Source organism: Eubalaena glacialis, chromosome 11 (assembly GCF_028564815.1).
Source record: "Eubalaena glacialis isolate mEubGla1 chromosome 11, mEubGla1.1.hap2.+ XY, whole genome shotgun sequence".
Taxonomy (NCBI): Eukaryota; Metazoa; Chordata; class Mammalia; order Artiodactyla; family Balaenidae; genus Eubalaena; species Eubalaena glacialis.
In genome coordinates this window covers 93,013,219-93,039,340 of record NC_083726.1, presented here as the reverse complement: position 1 = coordinate 93,039,340, position 26,122 = coordinate 93,013,219, and the positions used below count along the sequence as shown (strand labels likewise).

Below are 26,122 nucleotides of genomic sequence, written 5' to 3'. Positions count from 1 at the left end.
GGGCAAAGGTTTTGAATAGACATTTCTCCAAAGAAGATGTACAGAATGCAATAAGCTCATGAAAAGATGCTCAACATCATTAATCATTAGGGAAATGCAAAATCAGTTGTAATGAGACACCACCTCACACCCATTAGGATGGCTACTATTAAAAAAAAACCCCAGAAAATAATAAGTGTTGATGAAGATGTAGAGAAATTGGAACCCTTGAACACTGTTGGTGGGAATGCAAAATGATACAGCTGTTGTGGAAAACAGTATGGCAGTTCCTCCGGAAATTAAAAGTAGAATTACCACATACTCTAACAATTCCACTTCAGGGTATATATTCAAAATAATTAAAAGCAAGGTCTTGAAAAGATACTCATACACCCATGTTTATAGCAGTATTCTTCACAATAGCTAAGACATGGAAACAACCCAAGTGTCCACTGACAGATGAATGGATAAGCAAAATGTGGTACTTACTTATAAGGGAATATTATTCCGTCTTAAAAAGGAAGGGAATTCTGATATATGCTACAGCGTGGAAGAGCGTTGAGGACATTATGCTCTGTGAAATAAGCCAGTCACAAAAAGACAATTACTGTATTATTCCGCTTATGTGAGGCACTTAGAGTAGTCAAAATCATGTAGACAGAAAATAGAGTGATGGTTGTCAAGGACTAGGGAGATGAGAATGGAGAGTTATTGTTTAATGGGTACAGAGTTTTAGTTTTGCAAGATGAAAAGATGGATGATGGTGATTTCACAATAATATGAATCTACTTAATACTGCTGAACTGTACACTTAAACATGGTTAAGATAGTTAATTTTATGTTGTATTTATTTTACCGTAATAAAAAAAAGCAACCATGATGATACTGTTAACAACTTTATGCCAACTGTTTTTTAAAAACTTAGAAGAAATAGACACATTTCTAGAAAAATATTACTTACAAAAAAATGAGGGAGAAATTAAAAGTCTGAATCATCCTATAATTATAAGAAATTGAATCTTACCACAAAGAAAGCAACAAGTCCAGATGATTTGCTAAGCAAGTTTCTACCAAAATTTTAAGAAATAGGTTATTCCAATCTGATGCAATCTCTTTTTAATTAATAGAAAAAGAGGATGTTGCCCCACCTAGTTCTGAAAGCCCTACGTAACCCTGATATCTAAACCAGATGAAGGCATGACAAGAAATGAAAATTACAGATGTATTTCACTCATGAATGTAGCTGTAGAAATCTCAAACAAAATATTAGCAGATTGAAACCAACATTGTAAAAGAAGAAAAATGCTATCACAAAGTTGGGTTTTTTTCAGGTATGCAAGGATGGTTTACTGTTGCATGATCTGTAAATGTAAATGATGACATTAATAGATTAAAAGAGAAAAATCATATGGTAATGTCAGTAGGTAGAAAAAAAACATTTAATTATCAGTGTAAGTTCATGGTTAGGATGCTTAATAAATTAGGAAAAGAGGGAGATTCTTTAACCTGTTGGGACTATTAAAAAAAAAAACCAACAGTCATCAGCAAACATCTTTTTAAATGGAGAAATATTAAAAACATTCCCTTTAAAAACAGGAATGGTATAGGCATGGATGTTATAATCCAATCTACTGTTTTTATTGCTACATAACAAATCCCAAACTTAAGGGCATAAAACAACTATTTTATTATATTTATGGATTCTGAGGGTCAGGAACTGGGACACTGCAGAATAGGAAGGTTTGTTACTGCTCCACCCTTTCTAACGCCTCAGTGGAATGACTTAAACACTGGAAGTGGCTTGATAGCTAGAGCCTGGAATCATCTGGAAGTATCTTCATATATCTGGTGGTTTGATTCCAGTTGCTGGCTGGGAACTCAGGCAATCAGTTGGAAAATTTGCACGTGGCTTCTCCGTGTCGTCTCTTCAAGTGGGCTGGCTTGGCTTTTCTCATAACATGGTAGCTAGGTTACAAGTTGAACAATACAAGGACACAAGACAGAAGTTGCATTTTTATTACCTAACTGAGGAAGTCACACATGTTAATTCTGCTGTGCTGTGTTGGCTGTGGAAGTCATAACGATATACATAGGTTCAAAGGGAGAAGACAGAGACCTTACAGCTCACTGGAAGGAATATCATTGTTTCATTCTTAGGAGAATATGTGAGTTAGGAGGTATTTTTGATACTGTCTTTGAAAAGTATAATCACCACATTACCTCTTCTACGTAGCATTTTATTGGAGGACATAACCAGTGCTTTAAGATAAGAAAAAGAAATTAGAGAATAAGAATTGGAAAGAAATAAAACTGTTGTTATCTGGAGATAATATGATCATTTACATATAAAATCAAAAAATGTAGATAAATTATTAGATATGAGTTTAGCAAAGATGACTGGATATAAGATAAATATACAGAGTTTAATCGTATTGTACAACAGCAACAGACAACTAGAAAATATAAAAGAAGACATTAATGTATCATAGAATATCAGTATCTAAGAATAAATCTAACAGGAGATATATGCAAGACTTCTTTAGGGAAAATGATAAGACTTTATTAATAGGCATTAAAAAAAGATTAACCATGGTGTATCTTAGTTATATAACATGTTTACGGACAGGTTGGTTCAATATCATAGATTTCATTTCTACTGAAATAATTCAATAGCCAGAAACAGATCCACATATTTATGGAATTTTGGTATGTGATAAAGATGGCATATCAGATTAGTTAGGAAAGAAGTTACTATTCATTGAATGTAATCGGAAAAATTATCTGTTGGCAAAAAAAAGAAAGAAAGAAATTGGATCTGTGGTTCTACCATATACAAAAATTAAACTGAAGATGGGTTAAGTACTTAAATATAAAATTTTAATTTTATTTGTAGAAAATACAGGTGTGTATATCTTTTTAAACCTAAGGGTAGGAAAGGATTTAAAAGATAAAACTATAAACTGATTAGTTATTGTAATAATAGATTCAATTAGCATTAAGAATTTTTGTTCATCAAAAGCTGCCTTAAAGAAAGTGAAAGACAGGTTATAAACTAGATGTTTACAATATACACAACTGACAATGATCAATATAAAAAATCATACAACTCAAAAAGCACAAACAACACAGAAAAATAGTGAAAGACATAAATAGGTATTTGATAAAAGAGAAACTACATGTGATTAATAATCATATGAAGAGATTTCAACTTTGTTAATGATTGGGGAAATCAAATTAAGTACACAATGAGATACCGTTTAAAACCAAATGTTGGAAAGTTTGTGGATTCACAGTACTTTTATATGTTGCTTCTGCAAGTAGAATTCGAGCAACCATTTTGGAAAATAGTTTTTCATTATCTTGTGGAGCTAAACATAGACAAACCTTAAAACCCAGTGATTTTACTTATAGACATACACCCAAGAGAAATTCTGTGTATATACAAAAGTAGATGTGTTGGAGAATGTTCATAGCAGTTCTGTTTTCAGTAACAAAATATTGTAAGCCACCCAACTGTCTACTGACAGGAAAGTGACTGAATAAACTGAGGTATATTATAGTAGTCAAAAGAATGAATGGCAGCTAAAATGATATTAGCAACATAATATTATGTGAAAAAGTTAAGTCCCCTAAATTTATGTCATGGGATACTCTTTAAGAATAGTTAAAATAAAAATAATCTGCTTTTTTTGTAGTATAGATAAAATGGAACTTCATTAACTTGAAAGCAAAGGAATGATGAAAAATAAATTTAGGATTGTGAGTCCAGAGAGGTCCAAGGAGGGGTTATGTGTAATTTCTTGTTAGGATCTTCAGTTTTATGCTTGGTGGTGGGTTTTCATATCCTAATTTTATTTAAAAAAAAAAAAAAGAATAAACAATTAAAAAACCCCCCAGACACCTTGAGGCAGGAGTATGATTGATAGGGAGGATACATGTAGCTAGAACAAAGTGAGTCAGGGGGAGTTATAGTTGAGGTCAGAGAGGCACTTGGGGGCCTCTAATTATGTCTAGTAAAAGAGTAAACAAATTCTTAATCAAGAGTATAAAGCTGTCTATGGTTAAAGTATCTGAACACTGAGACACTGAGTTTATTTCACTGTTATCTACCTAAGAGTGTCATGCTTATTGTATCAGAACAACCATGTTCCAGTTAGATGAGATTATCAGATATATCTGTCCAGATAAATGAGACCTCACTATAAATAGAAAAAAAATAGACAAGCATATAACACTATGAAAGATATGAAACACTTTATTAGAGAAAATTACATTTGTGATCTTCTGCATTTTATAAAGTTGTCAACACTGATTTTACTGTGTTGTTAACTAACACTTTTCTCTATTGCTTGTTGTATAGAGTACCCTCATAATATTGCCTTAATATTGTGATGTAATTGTAGGCTTTTTTACAGGATACATTTTTACTTCTAATCATTAGTGCCAATGCAATTCACAACTTTGTCTTCATGTTTGCTTTGCTTACATGGTGAGGCTCCAAAGTTTGTGTCCCATAGAGGCATGGATTTGTCATTCTTGTTTTGAAAGATTTGGAGTTGAGATTGATATGATGATAGTTTTAGAGTTTAAAACTTAATTGTTTTAGAAAGCGTTACCCAGTGTGATGAATGGATTGAAGAGAAAAGTGACTGAAAGTAAGTTCTGGTAATTTTCCAGAAATAGTGGTACATATTTGAATCACAAGGATGGTCACAAGAGGAGAAAGGAAAGAGGAGCGAGGAAACTAATACAGGACTGAATGACATACCTGGCTATAGTGTAAAGTGTAAAAGGTAACACGTAGTTTCTGCATTCTGGATAGATTAAAGAATGATAATACTATTGACCGAAAATAACAGATTTAGAATAGAAAGTCTTTTGTGAAGAAGAAAGGAAGTTTATTTTAGCCATAGAATAATATATTTAGAGGATCTCATAATACAGTAATAATAATGATTGCAGTTTATGGATATGCTACAGATGAAGATGGTAGGAACAGCTAGGTTACACAGATTCGTTAGTTCATGTTAAGAATTTTGACTGCATCCAAAAAATGATGAGGAGCCATTGAAAAATTTTAAATAGATGAGTCTTTAGAAGAATCACTTGGGTAGTGGAGTGGAGGGTGGAATAGAAAGGAGCAAACTGGAAGCAGAGAACTATTTTGAAGGCTGATACTATAAACCAGATGAAAGATAAAGGTGCCTTAACTAGGATGAAAGTATTGGTGATTGAGTACATGCATTCTAGAAGTATTTAGGACATAGGATTTGGTGACTGACTGGATGTGTGGAGTGAGAGAAGGAGGACGCAAGGATGACTCCAGGTTTTTGTCTTGGTCAACTGTGTTGTAGATGGCAGTACCAGTCACTGGGTGAAGGAATCCTAGAGGAGGAGTTAATTTGAGGTTGATGGGAGATATCTTGAGTTCAGTTTTGATTGTATTGAATTTGAAGTACCTGTTAGATGAAAGAGAAACTAGTCAATTGTCTGTTGGGTTTATGGATCTGAAGCTCAGGAGATGGATCTGAACTAGAGATTCCTTAACTTGTTTGTAAATGAATCTGAAGGAATGAATGAGGTAATATAGAGAGTTTATTTGAAATGAGATAAAAAGAGGGGCTAGATTGGAGCACTTAGAACACTAACATTTAAAGGGTAGGTAGAAGAAGAACCTGTAAGGGGGATTGGGAAGAAGCAGTCAGAGAAATAGGAAGAAAGGGAAGAAGTATGGTTGTTTTGCAAACCACGGATTGAGAGTGTTTTGAGAAGGAAAGCCTGGTCAAATGCTGTTAGTGTTCAAATAAGACAAGGAATTGAAAGTGTCTTTTTGCATTTAGTGAAAAGGAGGTAATTGGTTGCAGGCATGGGCTGTGAGAATAGAGCGTCTATGATGTTGAGTTGTGAAAAGGAGAGGGCTGTGGTTGGAGAAGAATGTAGTTGAGGATGGTTTTGCTTTTGTTTTTGTTTTGTTTCATTTTTAAAGATGTAGGACATAGAACATGTTTCAATGTTAATAGGAAGGAGCCAAATAAAAGGGGAAAGTTGAATATTTAATAAAGAGAGGGAATGGTTGAGAGAGCCAGGTCTCAGAGCACAGATGAGGAATTAGCCCTAAGTAGGTGGAGGGATTCCTTTATTCTTGTGAGCAGAATGAAGTGGAATAGTTGGGTATAGCTGCTGGTAACTATAGTTTTGGTAGAAGAAAGTTAAGGGCCTTCCCTTAGAATGCCTTTTGTTTTCTCTGTTTAGCAGGAGGCTTGGTCATGTGCTTTGATTACTGAAAGGAATAGACAGGTTGGAAGTTTGAGGAGAGCGGAAAATCTTTGAAATAGCTTCAGAGAATGAGGGAAAGAGGCTCAATTAGAGAAAAAGTGGGTGTGGTAGACTGCACTGTGGACCCAGTTGAAGATGGGAAACCTGCATTTTATAGTGAATCCTCTGATACTTCTCAGCAGAACACAGGCAGTTGGATATTGTTGGTGGTTCTTTGTGGGAGCTGTTATCTCTTGCCTTGTAACCACTCCAGATTCTGAAGCTATTGAGACGTAGAACCAAGAGTCATAGGAATCAGAAAAGTGGCTCTAGTCTTAAAAGTTTAATGTAAATGTGGCATGGACTGAGGCTGAAACAAGTTCTCTCCTGAATTAAACGTACCCGTAAGCTAAAAAACATGTCTCCATGCTAAGAAAATGAAGTTTTTCTCTGGTGAGCTTCTCTTATGGGAGCTGGACCAGAGGAAGATTATATTGTTTATGGGCACAAAGTTCCCAGTGAGGAACCCAAAGAAGTTGTACTGTGCATGCATGCTGACCTCTATACATTAACCTCACCTGTAGAGAACATATGGATGTCCTGCTCTCATCATTCTTCTTCTTATTTTTTTCTTAGAGAGAAGTAAAGAAGGTAGAGAAAGGGACTATAGTATTTCTTTAGTCTTGTTTCCTTCTATCCAGAGAAGGCCTTTGTCCTCTTTTAAAATGGGAGAAGAGGTGATGTATGTACCCCTTAAGATTCATTGAGGGTTGAGATTTTGCCAGATAGAAGGAGTGTAATGCACAGAGTGAGAATTTTGAATTGACAGTAGGATAACCATATGAAAATATTTATTATTTGGTTGGGAATATATGACTGGCCCCAATGAGGTGGTTAATTCTGGAAAATTTGGGTAGAGCATTAAGATTGAGAGTGAGATATGATCAGAAGACCGTCAGCTGAGGGAAAGATTGCTATTAAGGAGTTGGAGGAGGTAGAAGAATTAACCAGGTTGGAAAGTAGATTAAGCATTTGGAGAATCTAAGTGCTTTTTTTCCCGCATCTGCTGGGACATGTAAATTTCCTGAATGAAGGTTGGCAAACACAAAGACTTAATTGATAGCACAGATGAAAATTACATAAAAGAAAATGTTTAGTTATTAGAATTAGTTCTGGTTGGGGTGTTTTCCCATCTCATCATTTATGAGTAGAATATTTTTCAGGTAGTGAATATACATCTCAGTTATTTTTTTAACTTGTGATTATATTTTGCTATTGGCAGTATTATTTATAGTATGGTAATAATTCTGCAATTTGGCTTCATATAGGAAGTTTCAAAATTATCATTAGCCACAATAATAATTGGATAAGAGAGTGGAGTGTGGTACTATAATTTCTTTTAAGATATAGACTCTCAGGCTCATGCCTTAATAAAGGTAGAGCTGTTTTAGTGCTCAAACTCCAATGTATTTTTCTTGGAGAAATAAGAGGAAAAGGGAAGTTACGGAGGAACTATTAGTAACTCATTTGCTTTCATTCAGTCATTTATTCCAAAAGCATTGATTCAAAAATATTTTTTGAGCTCCTAATATGTGCTAGGAACTACATAGTTCAAGGTCCTAGGGAGTAAAAAGGAAGGTTAAGAAATGGTCCTTACATTACCTTGGAAGAGCTATGGAAATTCAGGTAAACAAATAATTTCCTTGAACAGATAAGCTTGAAATTCTGATTTTATATGATTAGACTCTTCCTTTTAGTTCAATCTTAACGGCTGTTCATTTTTAACCTTAACTAAGGGTATGTGTGTGTCTGTCTGTGTTTATATGTATTTCCTTTGTTATGTTTCCTCTTACCAATTTATATTTGCTTCGGACTGTCTGAAAAAAAAAATCACCTGTCTGTTGCTTCTAGGAAACATGGCATGAAATAGTCTCAAATGGAAAAATATTGTGATTATGAGGATGTTGGTTAGCCAGTAAGTTTTCCAGATGGGATAGCGATTGAATTAAATGCTGAATGGACAGTGTTAACTAGTAAGGCACTTCGGGCTAATTGAATAATCTGGATAATCTTTGGAGATTGTCTTTTCTGAAGTCAGTTACCTAAATTGTCTGTTTCTCTGTTTGGTGTTTTTTGCATTTTGTTTTGAGCAACTTTGGTGTCTAAGATACACTTTTACATTTCGTATAAATACTTATAATATGGGAACATGTTATAAAGGAGACTAACATGACACATTTTCATTTATTCACTGATTAAATGCTAATTTAAAACATTTAAGCCTTCTTTTATAGTTTGTTCTGAAAAAAAGAACTTACCTTGAGTTTTCTTTTTCAGAGTAGTATTTTGATGGAAATAATGGGTAGTTGATTCATTGTGCCATGATGTTTTTTATGCTGTCGTTAAAAAATTCAGTTATGCGTGACCACAGTTTAAATTTGTAAAAGGCTTGTTATGACCCACAGCCATCTCCTAATGCCCTCTATTCTTTTCCAGCCTCTCCATTTCTTGCTTTCTAGAAGCAAGATGTTCAGCATATATAGCTGATTCTTTTAGTGTTTACCAGTGAATCACAAAATAACATGTTTATTATTGCTACTTCTCGATTTTTAAATTTCATACCCATCGTCTTTCCATTATGGAAGATGAGGCTTTAACTGTCTTTTACCAGCCCCGCTGCCTCATACCACATCCTTCATCTTCTTTCTCTTACCTTCCCAATATGGTTATATTATAATTTTGATGCAGTTAGTTATTCATTGTTTACATTATTATGACCATGCCAATACTATTCACAGCTGAAAAATATAGTATATAATGTTTACTTTTCCTGTCCAACACATTATTTTCTCACTGTTTTCTTTTGGTTAATTTTCTAATCACTAATTCAAGCCTAAATTTTCCCCCAGTTGTTTAATATTACTCTTATGACGGTAAAACAGAGACAGTCTATTAATTTCATTTCCTTGAATACATCTCCCAGGAGCTTTCTGCTCTGCTCCAATTTAGACTGGTTGCTCTCTCTTCTTGTTACATAGATGTCTTGGGAACTCACTTCATTTTTTCTGGGAGAATTCCCTTTGCCTTTAACTTTAGTTGGATTTCCTTTTTCCTAATCCTATGTCTTCCTCATGTCTTATTCCTTTGGTTTACTCCATAGAGTGTTTGGGAATTTTTTTTGAGACTTTGCTGGTGTGAATATGCCTTATGCCTCCCTCAACTTGATTATTTGTTGGTTTGGCTGATTATAAAGTTCTGTGCTGTAGAATTTCCCTCACAATTTTAGAAGCATTGCTTCAGTGTTTTTTGCCTTCCAGTGATACTCTTGTTAAGTCTAATGCCATTACATATATTCTTTATCCTTTGTATAAAACCTATTTTATCTCTTTAGAAGCTTGTAGGATCTTCTCTTTTTCTCTACTGTGACTTAGTGTGGGTTTTTACTTCTATTTTCTTAGATACATGAGGAACCATTAAATCTGCAAATTGTATACTTTAGTTTTAGAAAATTTCTTTTATTATTATTTTGTTGATGATTTCTTATCTTTTGTTTTCTCTGTTCTGTCTTTCTAGAATTCCTAATAATTAAATATTACATATTCTAGACTGGATCTTGTAATTTTCTTATATTTTTACTCTGATTTCCCATTTCTTTTTCTTTTATACTCTTCTTTTTAAAGGAGATTTTCTCAGCTATATTACCCAACCTGAAGTTTTTCAATTCTTTAATCACTTTTATTTTCAAGACCTTGGTCTTGTTTTACACCCTCCCCCCCCCCAAAAAAAATTAAAGCTTCTTGTTCTTATTTCATGAATGGCCTGTCTTCTGTTCTCAACTCTCTGAAGGTATTAGTTACAGTTTTTATTTTTTAGAAAAATTTCTGTCCTATGTAGTCTTTGTTTATTCCATTTTTTTGGTCTCTATTTTTCATATTAGATACTTTCTTCATATCTTTGATTGTCCTTGGCAGTCTGCTCATATGTAAGAGTGAGATACTAATAATAAAGTAGCATACACTTACATAATGATTAAAGTGTGTCAGACATTGTTCTAAGTGCTTCATCTATTTTAACTTATTTAATCCTCATAATGACTTTAGGAATTGGTTACCATTGTTATTATTCCTATCTGACAGATGAGGAAACTGAGTCATAAGATGTTAAATAACTTGCACAATGTAACACAGTAGGTAAGTGGCAGAGCTAGGATTTGAATCCAGGCAGCCTGACTCCATAGTCCCTTCTTTTAACCATTATACTTACTTTGTCTCTTATTGAAATAAGGAGCAAATTGGAAATTCTGTGTGCGTGGGTAGGGTTTGTCAAAGTAGTGTTACCTGAGTGAGCTGTTTCTTTGTGGAACTTCTGATGAGGTTCTTTTTCATGGGTTGATTAGATTCACCAGAGAAGAATCTTCTAATTTGCTGTTCAGAGGTTGAAGCCTGGCAAGTGGCAGTTTGGTTGCCGAGTGGTGAAAGAAGACTGAGGAATGCATCTCATAATTTAATACAACTTTGACTTAGTCACCTGTCTCTGGTCTTCCAATCCAGAGATTCTTGGTTTTACCCTGTCCAAGGAATAAACCTTCAGTTTTCTTCTGTGATGAGGAATTGTAAATTGCCCAGTTGTGCAGATTCTGGGAGGGGATCTTGGAATATATCTGACTGTGACTCTTATTTTGAGTCTCATCTTTACCCAACTTTCGGTGCTGACCATTCTTGAGCCTTTTGTGGTTTCTGTGATGTAAACGTGATTGATTCTCATTTTCCCCACTGGTAGTGTAAGGTTCATCTTCCTTGTATTTGCTTTCAGTTTTTTTTTTTTTTTTTTTTTTTGCTGTTTTTTCATTTTACCTACTCTTTGACCCTGTGTTTATGTGAAAGCGAACAACCAAATCTTTGCTTGCTATCTTTTAGGAAAAGATTTTGGGAAAAGACTTGAATAAGATGGGTGTTCTTAATGTGCCATTTAAAATTCTCTGCTAAGTCTCTTGAAATAAATTTCAAATGTCTCCTTTTACCTGAAGCATTTCATGGTGCTCCAACTAGACATTTCACCTTCTGAAAATCTTTTTCTCCCCCCCTTGGATTTTTTTCTTCTTTGGTTAAGACCCTTTTATATTTCATGTTATATTTGCATGCTTTTCTTGCACACTGCCCTCCCCTCCACACCAGGCCGTAACTCCTTGAGGACCTTGAGTGATCTCTTCTATAGAGTTGCTTAATAAAAATGTTACATTAAGTGTTGTGTATATGTTTTTCTTGTGAAATATCAGCAATATATTGAATACTGAGGATAGTTAAGGAGGGAATTAATATAATAGCGCAACAGAAAAGATTAAATTCAGATGTAAAGAAGCCTGAGAATTGTTAACCCTAGATATTATGAAATCTTTCAACATAACAAAGTATACATCTCGCCCCCTGCCATGACACAAAAGAACGAACTGCATGATCTGTCAATTTTTTGGCCAGGCTCGTGATTCTATAACTTAGATGACAGATATATTTGGCATTGCTATATTATATTTGCAGTTTAATGGGATAATGTTAAATGCTAGAAATCTTCTAAAAGGTTTACAAATGCACGGTAGATAAAACAGTGTGCTCAATGTATTGGACTAGCTAAATCCATAAAGAAGCCCACATTTGCAATATTTCCTTTTAAAAACTAATTTTTAGTTTTTGTATTTTGTAAAATTGATTTTTACAAATAAGTGTTGTTAATTTTGCTTCCTCCTGCTCTTTAAAATGTTCAGAAGGAAACAGAAACTATTTCAGAATTTGAAACTAAATTATTCAGAGAAAGGCTATTGCTTTAAAATAATAATGTTTATTTCTCTAGTACTGTATTTTAAGAAACTCAGGACACATTTGTCTTTTAAAATATATTAATATTTCTTTGAAAATAAAGTACAGGAAGACTAATCTGCATTTTAATATGTAATAGTTGCTGGGGTATGGAAAGCATCCATGGTCACTAATACGTTCTTTTGTAGAGCTAAATCAGTACTTAGGAAAGTGATGGTATTTGGTTCATTACCACAGGCAAACAAGCTGAAATGATTGTTAGGCATGGGTATTTGTTTTTGTTTTCAAATTTTCTGGCACCTTACAAATAACTTATTGGGATATGACTTACGAAAACACATAGAAGCATTACTCTAAAAATTCCATTATTTTGAAACCATGTTATTTGGGTACAGTGTTTGTAGATGCTAAAAATATCTTTTAATTGTCTCCTGAGATTCGTGGGACACATGTGGAACACACAAACTTGGTGTTTATAGTTTGACTTGGTTAATTCTCAGTATCCATATCACTCTTCTTTCATAATTTCTTCATGAAAAATGTAATCACATACAGATCTCTATTCGCTTGCAACACAGAATTAATGTGAATTCCATTTCAAACTAACCACCATCAAAAGTTTCTGAAAGTCTGGTTTATATTTTTTAAGTGTATGTGGATGAGTTGCTTAGCTTTGATTTTTAGAGAAGTACATCTTTTAAAAATTTTTCAACAGATTGTTAAATTGTGGGTAATGGTGACAATACTGTCATATTCTGATTAATTTAATGTAGTTCCTTTTTATAATGTGTTTCTGTCTACATATTCCTTTTAGTGTCATTACCTACTGAGTTTCTGTGAAAATAAATTTTCTTTGCCTATTAAAACAAAGCAATCCTTGAGATTGTTTTTTACTGTTTATTTTTCTTTGACTATCTTTGAGTTTTATTTTTGAAGGCATTAGTATTAATTTTAGTGACAAGGCAAAGCATGGCTGTAGATAACTACTGCTTTATAACTCAAAGCAAAATGCCTTAGAAAATACCTTTAGAATTAGAGCTTAGCATATGATTTAATTTGCTTAGCTGTTTTTTTTTTTTTAGAAGTTGGAGAAGATTGTTTTTCTGTAATCAAGTCCATTTAGTATTACTGGGTCAAGCACACTATAATTAATATTTGAATATGTTCACTTTTGAACGATAGAAAAGGAAACCAGTTATTGAACAGAGTATCACTTCACAATTTATTGTGAATTTATTTTTTGTTTTACTGTATATCACCTATTACTCATTTTACCTTTCCAGGTTTTTTAGTTCTTTCAATGTTTGTTAGATAAAAGCGTCTCCTTCTTATTCTTTCTTTCTCTTTTTTTTTTAAAGCCCAGGCACTCATAGTTTTATCCTTTTATTTTTATGATGTGCATTAGGACAAAATAAAGCATGTATTATCCCACATCTTGTCTCTCTTACATACTTTAAGGGTAAAGAAGAGAGGTATTCTGGATATTCGCTTGTGTTTTTCTCTTTCCTGGTCTCCATGAATACATGACTTGATTTATCTTGATCAGCCTAGTAACTTGCTCCACATTTTTCCAAAAGTGCAAAGCAGTTTCAGCTAAAAATACACATATCAAAATGCTCCAGAAGTTGTGGCCACAGCTCAAAAATGCTGATCAATTTTGAAAATCTAAATCAACCTCGGCCATGAAACCGAGGGAAGAACCTTTGTGGTGTGGGACAGATTTCCAAAAATTCACCACAGTCCTGTTCTTAACTGGAGTTTGTGCTGATGTTGCCAGACAACTGAGGAATAGATGCAAAAAGCAGGAAGCATTATTGAATTGAGCCCTAGTGCCAATTTGGGAAAAGCAAATTAAAATGTAAAAGAATATTTTTCCACTCCTGGCGTCTCAACATAAAATGGCAAAATACATGGTTGCTGAAAAAGTCACAGAAATTGTTAATTTTGCCAGAATGGCTAATTTTGCCAAAAAACCTCAGTCTTTGTGTTAAAAATACATATGCATATAGTTAAAATACATTTTTTAACCCAAATGAAATAGTTTTAATTTATAAATAAAAAAAAAACAAATCAAAATGTATATATACCTTTAAGTGAGAGAAGTGTTTTGACATAAATGACTGTGTGTGTGGGCTTGTTTCAATGTCTTCTGTTTTTCAGGTGCACTTAAAGAATGGATGATGATGATTTTGGTGGTTTTGAGGTATGTGCTGTTATTTACCTTATTTTGCTTATGTAATTGTTTTAACTTTGTGGGATTATAATAGAGTATACTAAATGTATTATTTATCATTGGTGTTCATGATCCTTTCTTGATCATTTTGAATATAATTCTGGAATAAAAAAATGAAATCAAGAAAAATTAAAATATATTCCCTCTGAAAGTTAAAACTGATTTATTGTTATTGAACACTTGATCATGACCATAGGAATGGTTTAAATTGAGGTAGTTAAGTACTACTAGTGGAAGCAGTAAAGAAGAGGTTTGAGAAATTGTCTGCAGATGATTTTGCTGGGATACATGTCTATTAGGAAATACTTGTGAGATGAGGGATGAGTATTGAAGATCTGTCACATATTTTCATGCTTACACCTGTAATGAGTTGATTTAGTATATTAAGTACACGGCCTTTTGGTGGCTTATAGAGCTAATTAGTATGTTTGCGCTGTTGGATTATTCTCTTAGCTTTTAGTTGGATGCTTTGTAAGGAAATTGTTAGCTGAAGAAGCACTGTCTTTTCCTTAATCCTTTTCAGTGTGTGTTCATTTTATTGAAATATTTTGTAACCCAGTTATTTTTATGGAGCCAGTATAGTCTTGCAGGAAAATCTCTGGATTAGGAGTCAGGATGCCTGAGCTCAAGTCCTGGAACTACCATCAAGTGAGCTCTGTGATTTTTGCTTTTTTTTTTTTCTAAGAAAGACCTTTACCTGGTTTGGAACTTGGTGAAAAGGAGATTGTTAGAGATAGGGACTGTAATTAATGACGTTAATAGGAGAAATGAGATATTAAGTATATATCCAGTGCTCTGAATGTCATGAAAGAATAGTGTGCGTCTAGGTTAGGATCATTTTCTCTTCTGTTGATCTTTAATAGCTGTTAATATGGAGATATTTAGAATATGAACTTACCTGTTTTCTTCATTTCATCTAACACTGTGTTTTGTTTAGCACATTTGTATATTTCCTGTATTTGCTTTAGTATTTTGGGTTTTGTTGGGTGACTGAATCTTATTTATGTTACTGAATCTTATTATGTTACTTGATTTATTATATCAGAGAAAAAAGAGTAGATAGTGTTCCTTAGAGTAACAGTTATACTTCAATGTATACTCAGTGGATCTATTCCTTTTAATATTATATAGGTACAAAGTTAACCAGCCATTGCAATTTAATTATGGTTGTTAGGGTTCTTTCTTTCTGCATCCTGTTATAGAAATATGGAAGGTCTCTATCCTTGGGCATATAAACCACGTTTATTTGTCATAGTTTGTGGAGAGTAGTTACTGTATTCTACGTCACTTAGCTCCTGTGGCAAATTGCCCCAATTGACTTCTCCTTGGCTGACAACTCAATGCAGAATCCAAATAGAAATTCTGGCTCTTTTTTTCAATGATAATTTTGCTGTGACCTGAACACTTAAGAGAGAGAAAACTCTGCACTCTTACCCACAAACTCAACATTCAGTAATTGACTGCCTCATAGTTTTAAAACTGTTTAATAGGAGGCTTTAATTTAAATGCCAACTTTAGGAATTCTCTAAATGTTGAATGCTAGTAAGTGCAGCTGGTAGATTATTCAAGGATATGGATGAACCCTATTTCTTTAGATTGATCTCTTTTTGGTCTTGTGATAATTAATGAAAAAGATTTAGTCTCTAGACTTTTGAAGAAAAATGGTGTATTTTTCTTATTTACATAGGTAAATGCTGTGGTAGTTAGTTTAGAATACTTAAAGTTCACAAATGAAAATGTGATTAAGGATATATGAAATTAAATTTCATTGGCAGGAGATATACTTGAGAAAGGAAGGAAGAGTTTTACTCAAAGATATAGAGCACAAACACTGGGGGTAGTGACTAGTAGTGGGGGGTGGTAGCACTGAAGACTGAAAAGCAATTGAGTATTCAGAGGAAATTTGAAAATGTGTGGGGTATTACAGAGAATTACATTTGCAGAATTGGGAGGCTTGATTGCTTAAATAGCATTTATACTTTTCAGATTTTCTAAAATAATTTTACCTTTGTTTTATAGGCTGCAGAGATTTTTGATGGTGGAAATGGTGAAACCCAAACTACATCTCCTGCCATTCCTTGGGCTGCTTTTCCTACAGGTACTACTATAGAGTAACCAGGAATATTTTTTTCTTATTCAACATTTTTGCCTTTCTTTTGAAAGCCCCTTTCCTACCTTTGCACTTTGCCTTCTTTGATCTGAAAAATGGAATGACCCAAATTTAACATAGTTTTTTTCCATAACAAATTATGGATTGCGTAACAAATTCTGCAATGGTGGCTTGAGGCATGATTCCAGGAATGATATCATGAACATTAAATAAAATTAAAGTACAATTGACATTTCCAAATTTGTCTTTGTTTTAGGAAGGTGAGGTGCCAACTAATTTTTTGAGTGTCCATTTCATTAATTAAAGACTCCTTCTTCTTAATATTCTAAAAATATTATAAAAATGATTTGTCATCCCCAACAGTATTTAAATTTAGAAGTTTTTCTACAGGAAAATCATTCAAAAGTATTAAGAATTAAGCCATCCAGGAAATTAAATACAAAAATAAATTCCATTATTGCGAGGTATTTTATGGAAAACCTAATGTTCAGTATTAATATAATTCTGTCTAAATAATACTTTGCATTTTCTTTTTGTTCTGCCAAATCATTGTATAGTCAGGAGTCGAAGATGAAAATATCATTCTTCAACAGCTCTGCCTCATCTTAGATTATTAGAGTTATTCATTCTACAAATATTTTTCCAACACTTATTATGCATGAGACACTGTGGGGACATGTCCTTTACTTCAAGGGCAGGCGCATACATATTTGTAATATGAAGCAGATTTGTGATTTGGGAAGAATGATGATTTCGTCATCCATTCGTTTGGCAAATGTTACTTCATGCCTGGTATGAGTCAAGTACTGTCCTTGAAGCTGCGTATATATCATTGATCTAGGCTTTGAAGGATGCATATAATTTCAATAGGCAGAGATTGGAATGGGGAAAGATTCTGAAGGGAGAAAAATGCTTGGAATAAAGGTGTAGATGTGGGAAAGAGGATGGCACCATTAGGATGCTCATTTTTGTTTGAAGGCTTTGTATGTGTTGTTTCCTTTGCCAAGAATTGCTCACCTTGCTTCCCACTGCCACTCTCTTCCACTCCCTTATCATATAAACTCGTGTTTGTTTTATGTGTCGTTTCTTACTTTAATGTTTCTTTTTCTGGAAAGCCTTCCCAGAGAACCTTCTCACATCTATGTGCACCTATTTTCTGGCTTTCGTGTTAGACTGTAAGTTTTGTAAGGTACTATGTCTGTTTTTCCTATTGTTACGTCTTAAATGCTGAACATAGTGCCTGGCTTATAGTTGGCCCTCAGTAAATTTTGTAGAAAGAATAAAGAAAAAACGAATTAATGAATGAATGAGTGAATCAGTAACTGAATAAATGACTAGACTAGGGTGACAATGGGAGTGGATAGGAAGACTTGAGATAGTGATATTTATATGATGGTTTAGGATTTTCAGTTTGCTATTATGTTTTGTTTATTGTAGGTAGGGCAACTACATTATTCCTGTCATATAGATGATGAAATGACAGATTATAAAAAGTTTTGGAGTTTGATACAGATAACTATGCTTAGGAGTGAAAATTATACTTTCAGATTCTATCTCAGTTTATTTTCAATAACTCTGTTTTTTGAAAAAAGCATCAGCAGGACTATCTGACTGACTGGCTGTGAGGGTGAAGGAGGAGTCAAAATTCATTTTTAAGGTTACAAGCCTCGGTTCTGGAAGGATGGTATTACCATGAACAGAAACAGAGAATTTAAAAGAGTTGGTTTGGGGCAGTATGAGGCCTTAATGAATTTGTCTTAGACATGACTATTTAAAGTACCTAGAGTTCAGAGAAAGGTGGGCTGGAGTTCTCCGTTTGGGAGTTTTTCCATTGGTATGACAGTTGAAGTTGTAGGAGATCACTGGAGGAAACAACATGTAGAGAGAATAGCCTTAAGTAGAGGAATTTGAATGTCCATAGTTAGAGAACAGGGGGAAGAAAAAGAGACCAGAGACTTGAGAGATAAGGAGAGTAGGGGCTACTGCAACACAGACATAAGGAGTAGAACACTTCAAAGAAGGCATGGTCGCTGATGTCAAAGGCTGTAGGGAGGTCAGTGAGATTTGAGACTGAGAAAGACCCACAGACAGTCCTAAATGTCCTTGAAGGAAATGGTTTCAGCAGAGTAGAAGTTGAAGCCAGATTGAACTTCTTTACTTTGCATGAAAGCAGGAGGAGTGTTTGTTTTCCTATAGTTATTGTGGCAGTGTATTAAAGAATTGTATATTGTGAGCAACTTATTATTATATGTCACATCTCTATATATCTGTATATTTGTAGGTCAAGTCTTCAAAGCCTAATGAACTAGAATTAAAGAATAACCCCTCTAGTGTACACACACACACACACACACACACACACATTGTCTCTCCCTCACTGGAAAAAATCAGACCTGAAGAAAGTACTCTTTTTGGATTTCCTCAGTGACTTGCAGAAGTGAAGGAAAACAAATCTGGCCAAGAGCTGAAGTTAATGGCATGTTAGGTGTTTGCTCAGCGAAAGCAATATTTCTCCTTTGTTGAATATAGTTTGTCTTCCTCTGGCTGCTGGATTCTGCCTCTGATTCAGGTATTTTGAAATTGTTTAGATAAGAGTGATGTGAACAAGCTGATTAGCGTAACAATTTAATCATTTCCGCACTAAATCCAGAAAAGATAGGAACTCTTTAAGAGATCTAAAGCAGATTCTTTCCAGTTTAAGAAGACTAGTATTCTCCTTTTGTCTGTTTTTCTACCTATACTCTAGCTGTCTGTAATCTATATGAAAAATATTTTTAAGAGATGACTATTAGCCAAATTTTACCACAGCATAAAATCCAAGAAGATTATTCAGAAACATTTGGTTTAAATTTTTAAAGTGCTTTGGGGAGAATAGAAATGTTCATTCTTGGGGTTAGGATAAATGATTGTGTTAAGTACGGAGTGTAGTGGCTTAGTGTGCCTAGTGATTATCCTGCTTTAGGGCTGGTGGTTAGTTGGAGGATGATTTCATAATAGCAACTGGGATAATTTGTCTCTCAGAATGTCTGTTTTTAGCGTTCAATACTGTTAATGAATTGAGGTACCTTGGGACGTGCATTTTTCTGTAATATTAACATCATTTATGTAGTGGGAACTTTTAAAATACCAGATTATATGCAATGCTGATAATGAAATTAAAAAATTGCCAGTCAGAATAAGTGAAATGCTCATGTTGGTTCTTTACACAAATTATTATCTCTAGGCCCCTCCCTCATCAGAGGTGTGGCATCTAACTTATGATATATATCTCTACACTTCCTTTATCAAAGGAGTTGGAGAATGTAAGTGATGAATGATTATGAAATTATGAATCTCCTTTTTTCCTCTTGCCTTTACTCTCAATAAAAGTGTGATGATTATTATTTCATTTCAGTGAAAGCTACTCAATGAGAAGAATTGCCTCAATCATTTTCCTCCCTATTTCATAGCCTTACCCTCTAGCTTGTCACCATGGCTATTGTTTGAAGCCTGTGAGCCAAACTGTGATCTATATTGTTTCTAGATGATGTCTGTTCCTATCTGTTTGCCATTGCTTCTGGTTGTCACACCTTCCCTCAACTCCTGTCTGCTTACTTGAGTCTTATTTTTTCTTTTAAGAAAAAACATAGTGTTTTCACTGTTTGTTCCATATCTCATAATTGCTCCTTCTTCTGAGCTACTGTATCATTTTTTTCGGCACCATTTGCTTGGCACTTAGCTTATGCCAATTTGTATTTTTTTAAAATTGTGGTAAAATACATATAACATAAAATTTACCATATTAATTAGTTTTTTATTAATTAATTTTTTTATTGGAGTATAGTTTATTTACAATGTTATATTAGTTTCTGCTGTACAGCAAAGTGAGTCAGTTATACATATACACATATCCACTCTTTTTTAGATTCTTTTCCCATATAAGTCATTACACAGTATTGAATAGAGTTCCCTGTGCTATACAGTAGGTTCTTATTAGTTATCTATTTTATATATGATAGAGTATTTTATATATAGTATGTAAATATATGTATTATATGTATAGTATTTTATATATAGTCAATCCCAATCTCCCATTTATCCTGCCCCCCCCACCATATTAATCAGTTTTAAGTGTACAATTCAGTATTTTTAATTATATTCACATTGTTGTGCAACTAATCTCTAGAACATTTTCATTTGTAAAACTGAAACTCTATAGCCATTAAACAATAACTATCCAATTCCCCCTCCCCCCAGTCCCTGGCAACTATCATTCTACTTTCTACCTCTATGAATTTGACTACTCTGGATATCTCATATAAATAGAATCATCCAGTATTTTTCTTTTTGTGATTGGTTTATTTTACTTAGCATGATATTCTCAAGGTTCATCCATGTTGTAGCATGTGTCAGAATTTCCTGCCTTTCCTAGCCTGAATAATGTTGTATGTACAGACCACATTTTGTTTATCTGTTCATTCGTCCGTGGACACTTGGGTTGCTTCCTTTGGCCATTGTAAATAATGCTGCTATGAACATTGGTGTACAATTTGTATTTTTAAAGATATGATTTTATCAGTATGACTTCCATCTCTGCATGTCTACTTTAGTCTAAGCCTTGGAGGGCAGAGACCATGTTTTAAACCTTTTTGAATCATAAGTACCTAGTATAACATTGTGTCTTGCTAATCAGTAATTGTTTCTTGATAATTAATAGAGCAGATTTACTTTCAAGTAACTCTTTTTGCTTATTTTAATTCTTTGAGGGTATTTAAATAGTTTTTAAATCACAAGTTAGAGGAAGGCAAACTTAAGCTTTCTTTAAAAATTATAGTAATCTTGGAAATCTTAGATAATTATTCAAAGATGGCTAAGAAGCTATTTCCTCTAGGGCTCAGTTAACTTTCCTGGTCATTCCCAATTCAGACAAATAACCTGGGGATAATGGTTAGTAAGAGTAGTCACAGATTCTCAGAAAGAGAGAACAGCTATTTTGCTATATTTTTCTAATTTTTTCCCTGGTCCTACAGTGTGTCGGCAGATAACAGTAGAGGACAGCAGAGGTTAGACTAAATTTTAGTTCAAAATATTAGGAGTCTAGAAGCAGCAATAATAGTATCCACTTCTTTTACCTCCTTTTTAAAATATTATTCTTCTAAACATTTTTCCCAAAGAAAAATCATTCCAGATTTTGCATAGCATAAGATATCAGGAAGTTTTTGAATTTGCTTCTCATAGAACTATATTTTTTAGAAAAAAAATTTTTTTTGGCCAAGAAGTCTCTTGTTTTTTCAAAATCATTCTCAAACAATTAACTATCTTTTGTAAATTTTTATAAGACTGGTAATACTCTGCCTTTTAGGAAACTAACTTTTCGAAATGAATGTCTATCTTCTGATATACACGTGTTTATGTACATACAAATGCAAATGTATATATATATATATCAGAATGTAGACATAAATAGATAGATAGATATTCTCATTTCTTCCTTTTTCTCCACTTTTACCTTCCAGTGCAAGTTATCTTTCCTACCATACCCTTTTGAAGGAAGGACTCTATCTTTACTTGACCTTACAAGTTCTAAGAACATTAGACTGTTAGTCTTAGTTTGGCTTTAGTACATTTTTGATTATGTTTTCTGATTGCAGCAGACTCAAAGTTTCAGAATCCATGATATTTATTTAAATTAATTATTTAGCTTGTTTGTTCATTCATTCACTAATTCACTCATTTATCACATGTTTGAAAATATACTGTGTATCAGACACTAAGTGCCATGTGCTGTGGACCAACTTGTGCCACTTTTGTGATACCGTATGAAACGTGTCATCTCAAATGACAAGGTGTCTCATGAAATGTAATGTTAATACTAGCAAGTGCTTTTATCAATAACTTTAGTTTCAAATCTGTGATAGAGGTTGCATGAAAAATATATTAGGTCAGAAAGTGTTGTCATGTTGCCATTGTATACAGTGTGGGTGGTGCTGTTTTAGAGGCAAATGACTGTTCCCTTTTTACTTTAAACTGTATAAATATAAATTGCCTAGAAGGCGAGGTGGGAGGCAAAACCTTGAATACTGTCCTTTCCAATATGTTTCTAAGTTCCTTGCAGCACTACACAGACCACCTTAGACTGCATTGACCATCAAAGGGAAAAACAAGTGGTCCAGATAGATACTTTAATCCAAATTAGCTCCTTCAAAACAGCTTATATAGAGGGCAAACTAAACTGTCTTTTCACAAGCCGACCCTTTAGAAGGAATAATGGGAACTGGACCAGCAGATGTTGAACCAAATAACTTAGATGTGGTTCACTTTGCATCTGGAGCTATTTGCATACAAAGCCAACAGGAAAGTTCAAACATTTTTCTCAAGACATTGGCAGAGAGAAACCTGGAAGACAGATGCCTTTTTGATTTCATGGTTCAGTTTTTCCATTCTCCATTCTCCTGGCCAGGAAAACCTAGGACAACAAACCGGCCATTTTATTAATATCCCATTACTCTCCTTGCTAACCCTGTTTTTCCAGTAGAATCTGTTACACATCTATAAGAGCTCAGAACCCGAGTCCACACATTTTTGTTTGAGAAAAAATTGTGATTTTTTTTTTTTCAGATTAATCTGTGGTTTGCACATAGGGGTAGTAAACATTAACTGAATTCATTGGTCTGATCTATATTTGAGGTAAAATTTGAAGGTGACTTACTCCATATTCACATACTGTATTATAATAGGCAGTATAGGTAATGTTTGAAAACTTTTGTCGCTTCTACTTTGTATCCACATTGGACATTTTTTGCCGGGACATAAACTGGATTTCCATTGTAGTCTAATAATTTTGTAATATTGTCGCACTGGGTATTTGAATGGAAGATTGCCAGATAGCTTCTTTTTGCTACTTCTTGTATTTTTTTCTTACCTCCCAGATTTTTAACTCACCTTTATTTTTTCTGTAGCCAGTTTTTATAAATGATGACTAAGATGGTAACTTCTATAAAGCTGTGAATTATGGCTGTACATGTAAGTATCAGTCCTTATGTGGGTTTTCAGTAATTTATGACAATTTCTGTCTTCATTAATGCATATAATAGGAAATATATTAGTGATATTTATTATGACTTTGAAGATTAGGTTTGTAATGTGGTTTAGAATCAAATATCTCTGACTATGGAATGAGGAGTTCTGGTTTTTGCCTTCAACTAACTGTGTAACTTCTCTGAAACTCAATTATTTAATCTATAAATTGAAGGGCTAGACGATATCTAAGCGTTCTTCCAGATTTTGAGTTCCAAGTTTATTTGTAAAGTTTTTTCTGATTACAATGTCTGTAATATGAGTAGCTTCCACTAGGTGAATCATGGTACCTCATTTTAACTGCATGGTCAAACTGACAGTACTAATCTAATAAATTACATTTAGTCTAAAAACATAGCTGTAAACATAGAACACAAATGTTACTGTGAAGAACTGTAGTACTGAAGAGAAACTTGGTCCTTTTCTATGTATTTTAATTATTATCAATTACTGTTTAAATTCATTTTTTTCTGGTGTTTTATGGTACAGTCTTTATCTCTTTTATCTGATTCTGAACTTGCTTATTAAAAAGACAATGGTTTGATTTTTAGAATATTATAGAATACATGTACAAATTTTTAAAATAGAGCTTTGTAGAGATTTTTGCACATTATTAAAAATGATGAAGTGTTGGCTGTGAATCTTTTTTCTATAAGATGAAGGTAGTGCTCTGATTCTTGATGATCACAGTGCTGAGTTAGCCAACACCACCACCACCACCACCAAAAACTGAGGCTCTGTCTTGCTCAGTAGCAGTATAAGTCATTGTCAAATGTTCTTATAACAATATATAAATTTCTATATAGCTGTCCTTCTGAATTATGCTTCTTTGGCCTCAGAAAATATACTTTTTATTGTTTCTGACAGACAGGCAGACATACTCACATGTAGTACAAAAGGCATGAAAGAAAAGGGAAATAATATTAAAGGTATACAGTGAACATCTCTCTTTTATCCTAGTCCCCTAGTCCTACTCCCCTGATAAAACTTGTTTTCATTTTCTTTTGTAACCCTCCAGATTTCTTCCAGGCATATAAAAATGTGAATGTATTCTCCTCTTCTTTTTATACAAATCATAGTATACTGTATATACATGCTAACGCCTCTTGCTTTTTCCCCACGCTAGTAGATGTTGCTACAGGAGTACTTCTAGATCTTCCAGATTCATTTTACTGGTTGCATAGCACTCTTTTGCATGGATGTACCATTATTCATGTAACCAGTTATTTTACTCCCGGTTTTTTGCTGTTACAAGTAACCCTACAGGGAATATTTTTGTATGTATTTTCCGTAAAGCTATTTTAATTTAGATGATAATATTATATTGTTCCTGTGACTTAATGGAAAGATCAGTTAAAATTAACAAATAGTTCATTTATTAATTTTACTAAAATGAGCACAGGACAAACATGTTCTCTAAATAATGTCAAATTTTATATTTATATGGTCACACATAAGACAATGTTGGCCACATTGAAGGTGAAGCTAATTTTGTGAGTATGTTGAAAATAAAATCTTTAGCTGACTATGAGCAAATTAGCATGGTAGGTTGAAATACTCTTTAGCTGTCATATTGTATTTTTTAATGTGTCAAATAATGTTTATTGCAGCATTGTTTATAATAGCCTAAACTAGAAACAACCCAAATGTCAATCAAAAGTAGAAAGTTTAATATTTTGGGGTATATTTATATAATAGAATACCGTACACCTGGAAAATTAACAAACTACCACTGCACATAAAAACATGAAGGAATCTCATGAACATGTATACTGTTCTCACAATATCTTTAAAGGATCAATAAGAGGTCTCAGTTGACAAACTGTTCTGTAATTCAGATCCTAGTGCTAAAATCTGATGTCTAGAGTGTCAGCCTCCCTTTGGAGTCATGGAATTCTTGTTCTTCACGAGGATGAGGGCTCCGTGTTTTGGTCAGAGAGCTAGGCTTAAGACCAGTTCATAGTGAGCCCCATGTCTGAATCTGCCAAAGGGCAGAAGTCATCATCACCCTGTTTGTTCACTCAGGATGGCATGGGGTAAAGAGTGGGAAGTAGACTTTAGATCAGGGAACTGTGGATGAATGGTGCATTATGTGACTAGGAAAAATTTCTGACTTAAATTCTCTGAATGGAGGTCAGAGGCAAAGGCCAGACCTGAAGTTAACAGAGCTGCCTATGTCCCTCTCCCCCTTTACACCTTTACCTCTGAGATTCTTTTTCTAGACTCCTAGGCCTAGCTCTAGCTGGAAACAGTAAAATCTTCTACTGTGGGAATTTTCAAATGGCCAAACTGAGGATTGAGGGGCCCATGGGAACATGACACTGACAGGACAATAGGACCAGCATAACCAGAGGTTCTGACAGATGTGCCCTGCTGTACACTTGGCTCGATGTCTCTGGACTGTTGTCTCTCATCAACACTATTGCTAATATGCGTACCTTGTGCTCACTCAGGTTGAGTTTTCGAGCACTTCTTCCTTCTTTCTGAAGTTTGGGTATTTGATGTTCTGGAATAGAGTCTCCAACTCTCTGTGCTATTCTATTCCGTAGACGTTGCGTTTCTGGTGCTTCCTCTTTAGGGAGTACCATGATTTCCTGAGACTTTTGAATCTTCTGTTCCTTCTCTATTCCTGTTCCCTCCTTGTGGTTTTCTGATCCACAACCCACCCATGAGCAAGTA

At 34.0% G+C, this 26,122-nt stretch overlaps 1 protein-coding gene across 4 annotated transcripts in view; it reads left to right on the top strand.

Annotated features, from left to right (window-relative positions):
* CCDC91 (coiled-coil domain containing 91) overlaps positions 1 to 26,122 on the top strand; it is a 396,521-nt gene that overhangs the window by 76,026 nt on the left and 294,373 nt on the right. For all 4 annotated transcript variants that reach the window (XM_061205329.1, XM_061205328.1, XM_061205330.1 and 1 more), the window contains exons 2-3: positions 14,205 to 14,247; positions 16,297 to 16,375. In XM_061205329.1, the coding sequence (XP_061061312.1) occupies positions 14,218 to 14,247; positions 16,297 to 16,375 (109 nt within the window). In that variant the 5' untranslated portion in view covers positions 14,205 to 14,217. The remainder of the gene's footprint in view (positions 1 to 14,204; positions 14,248 to 16,296; positions 16,376 to 26,122) is intronic.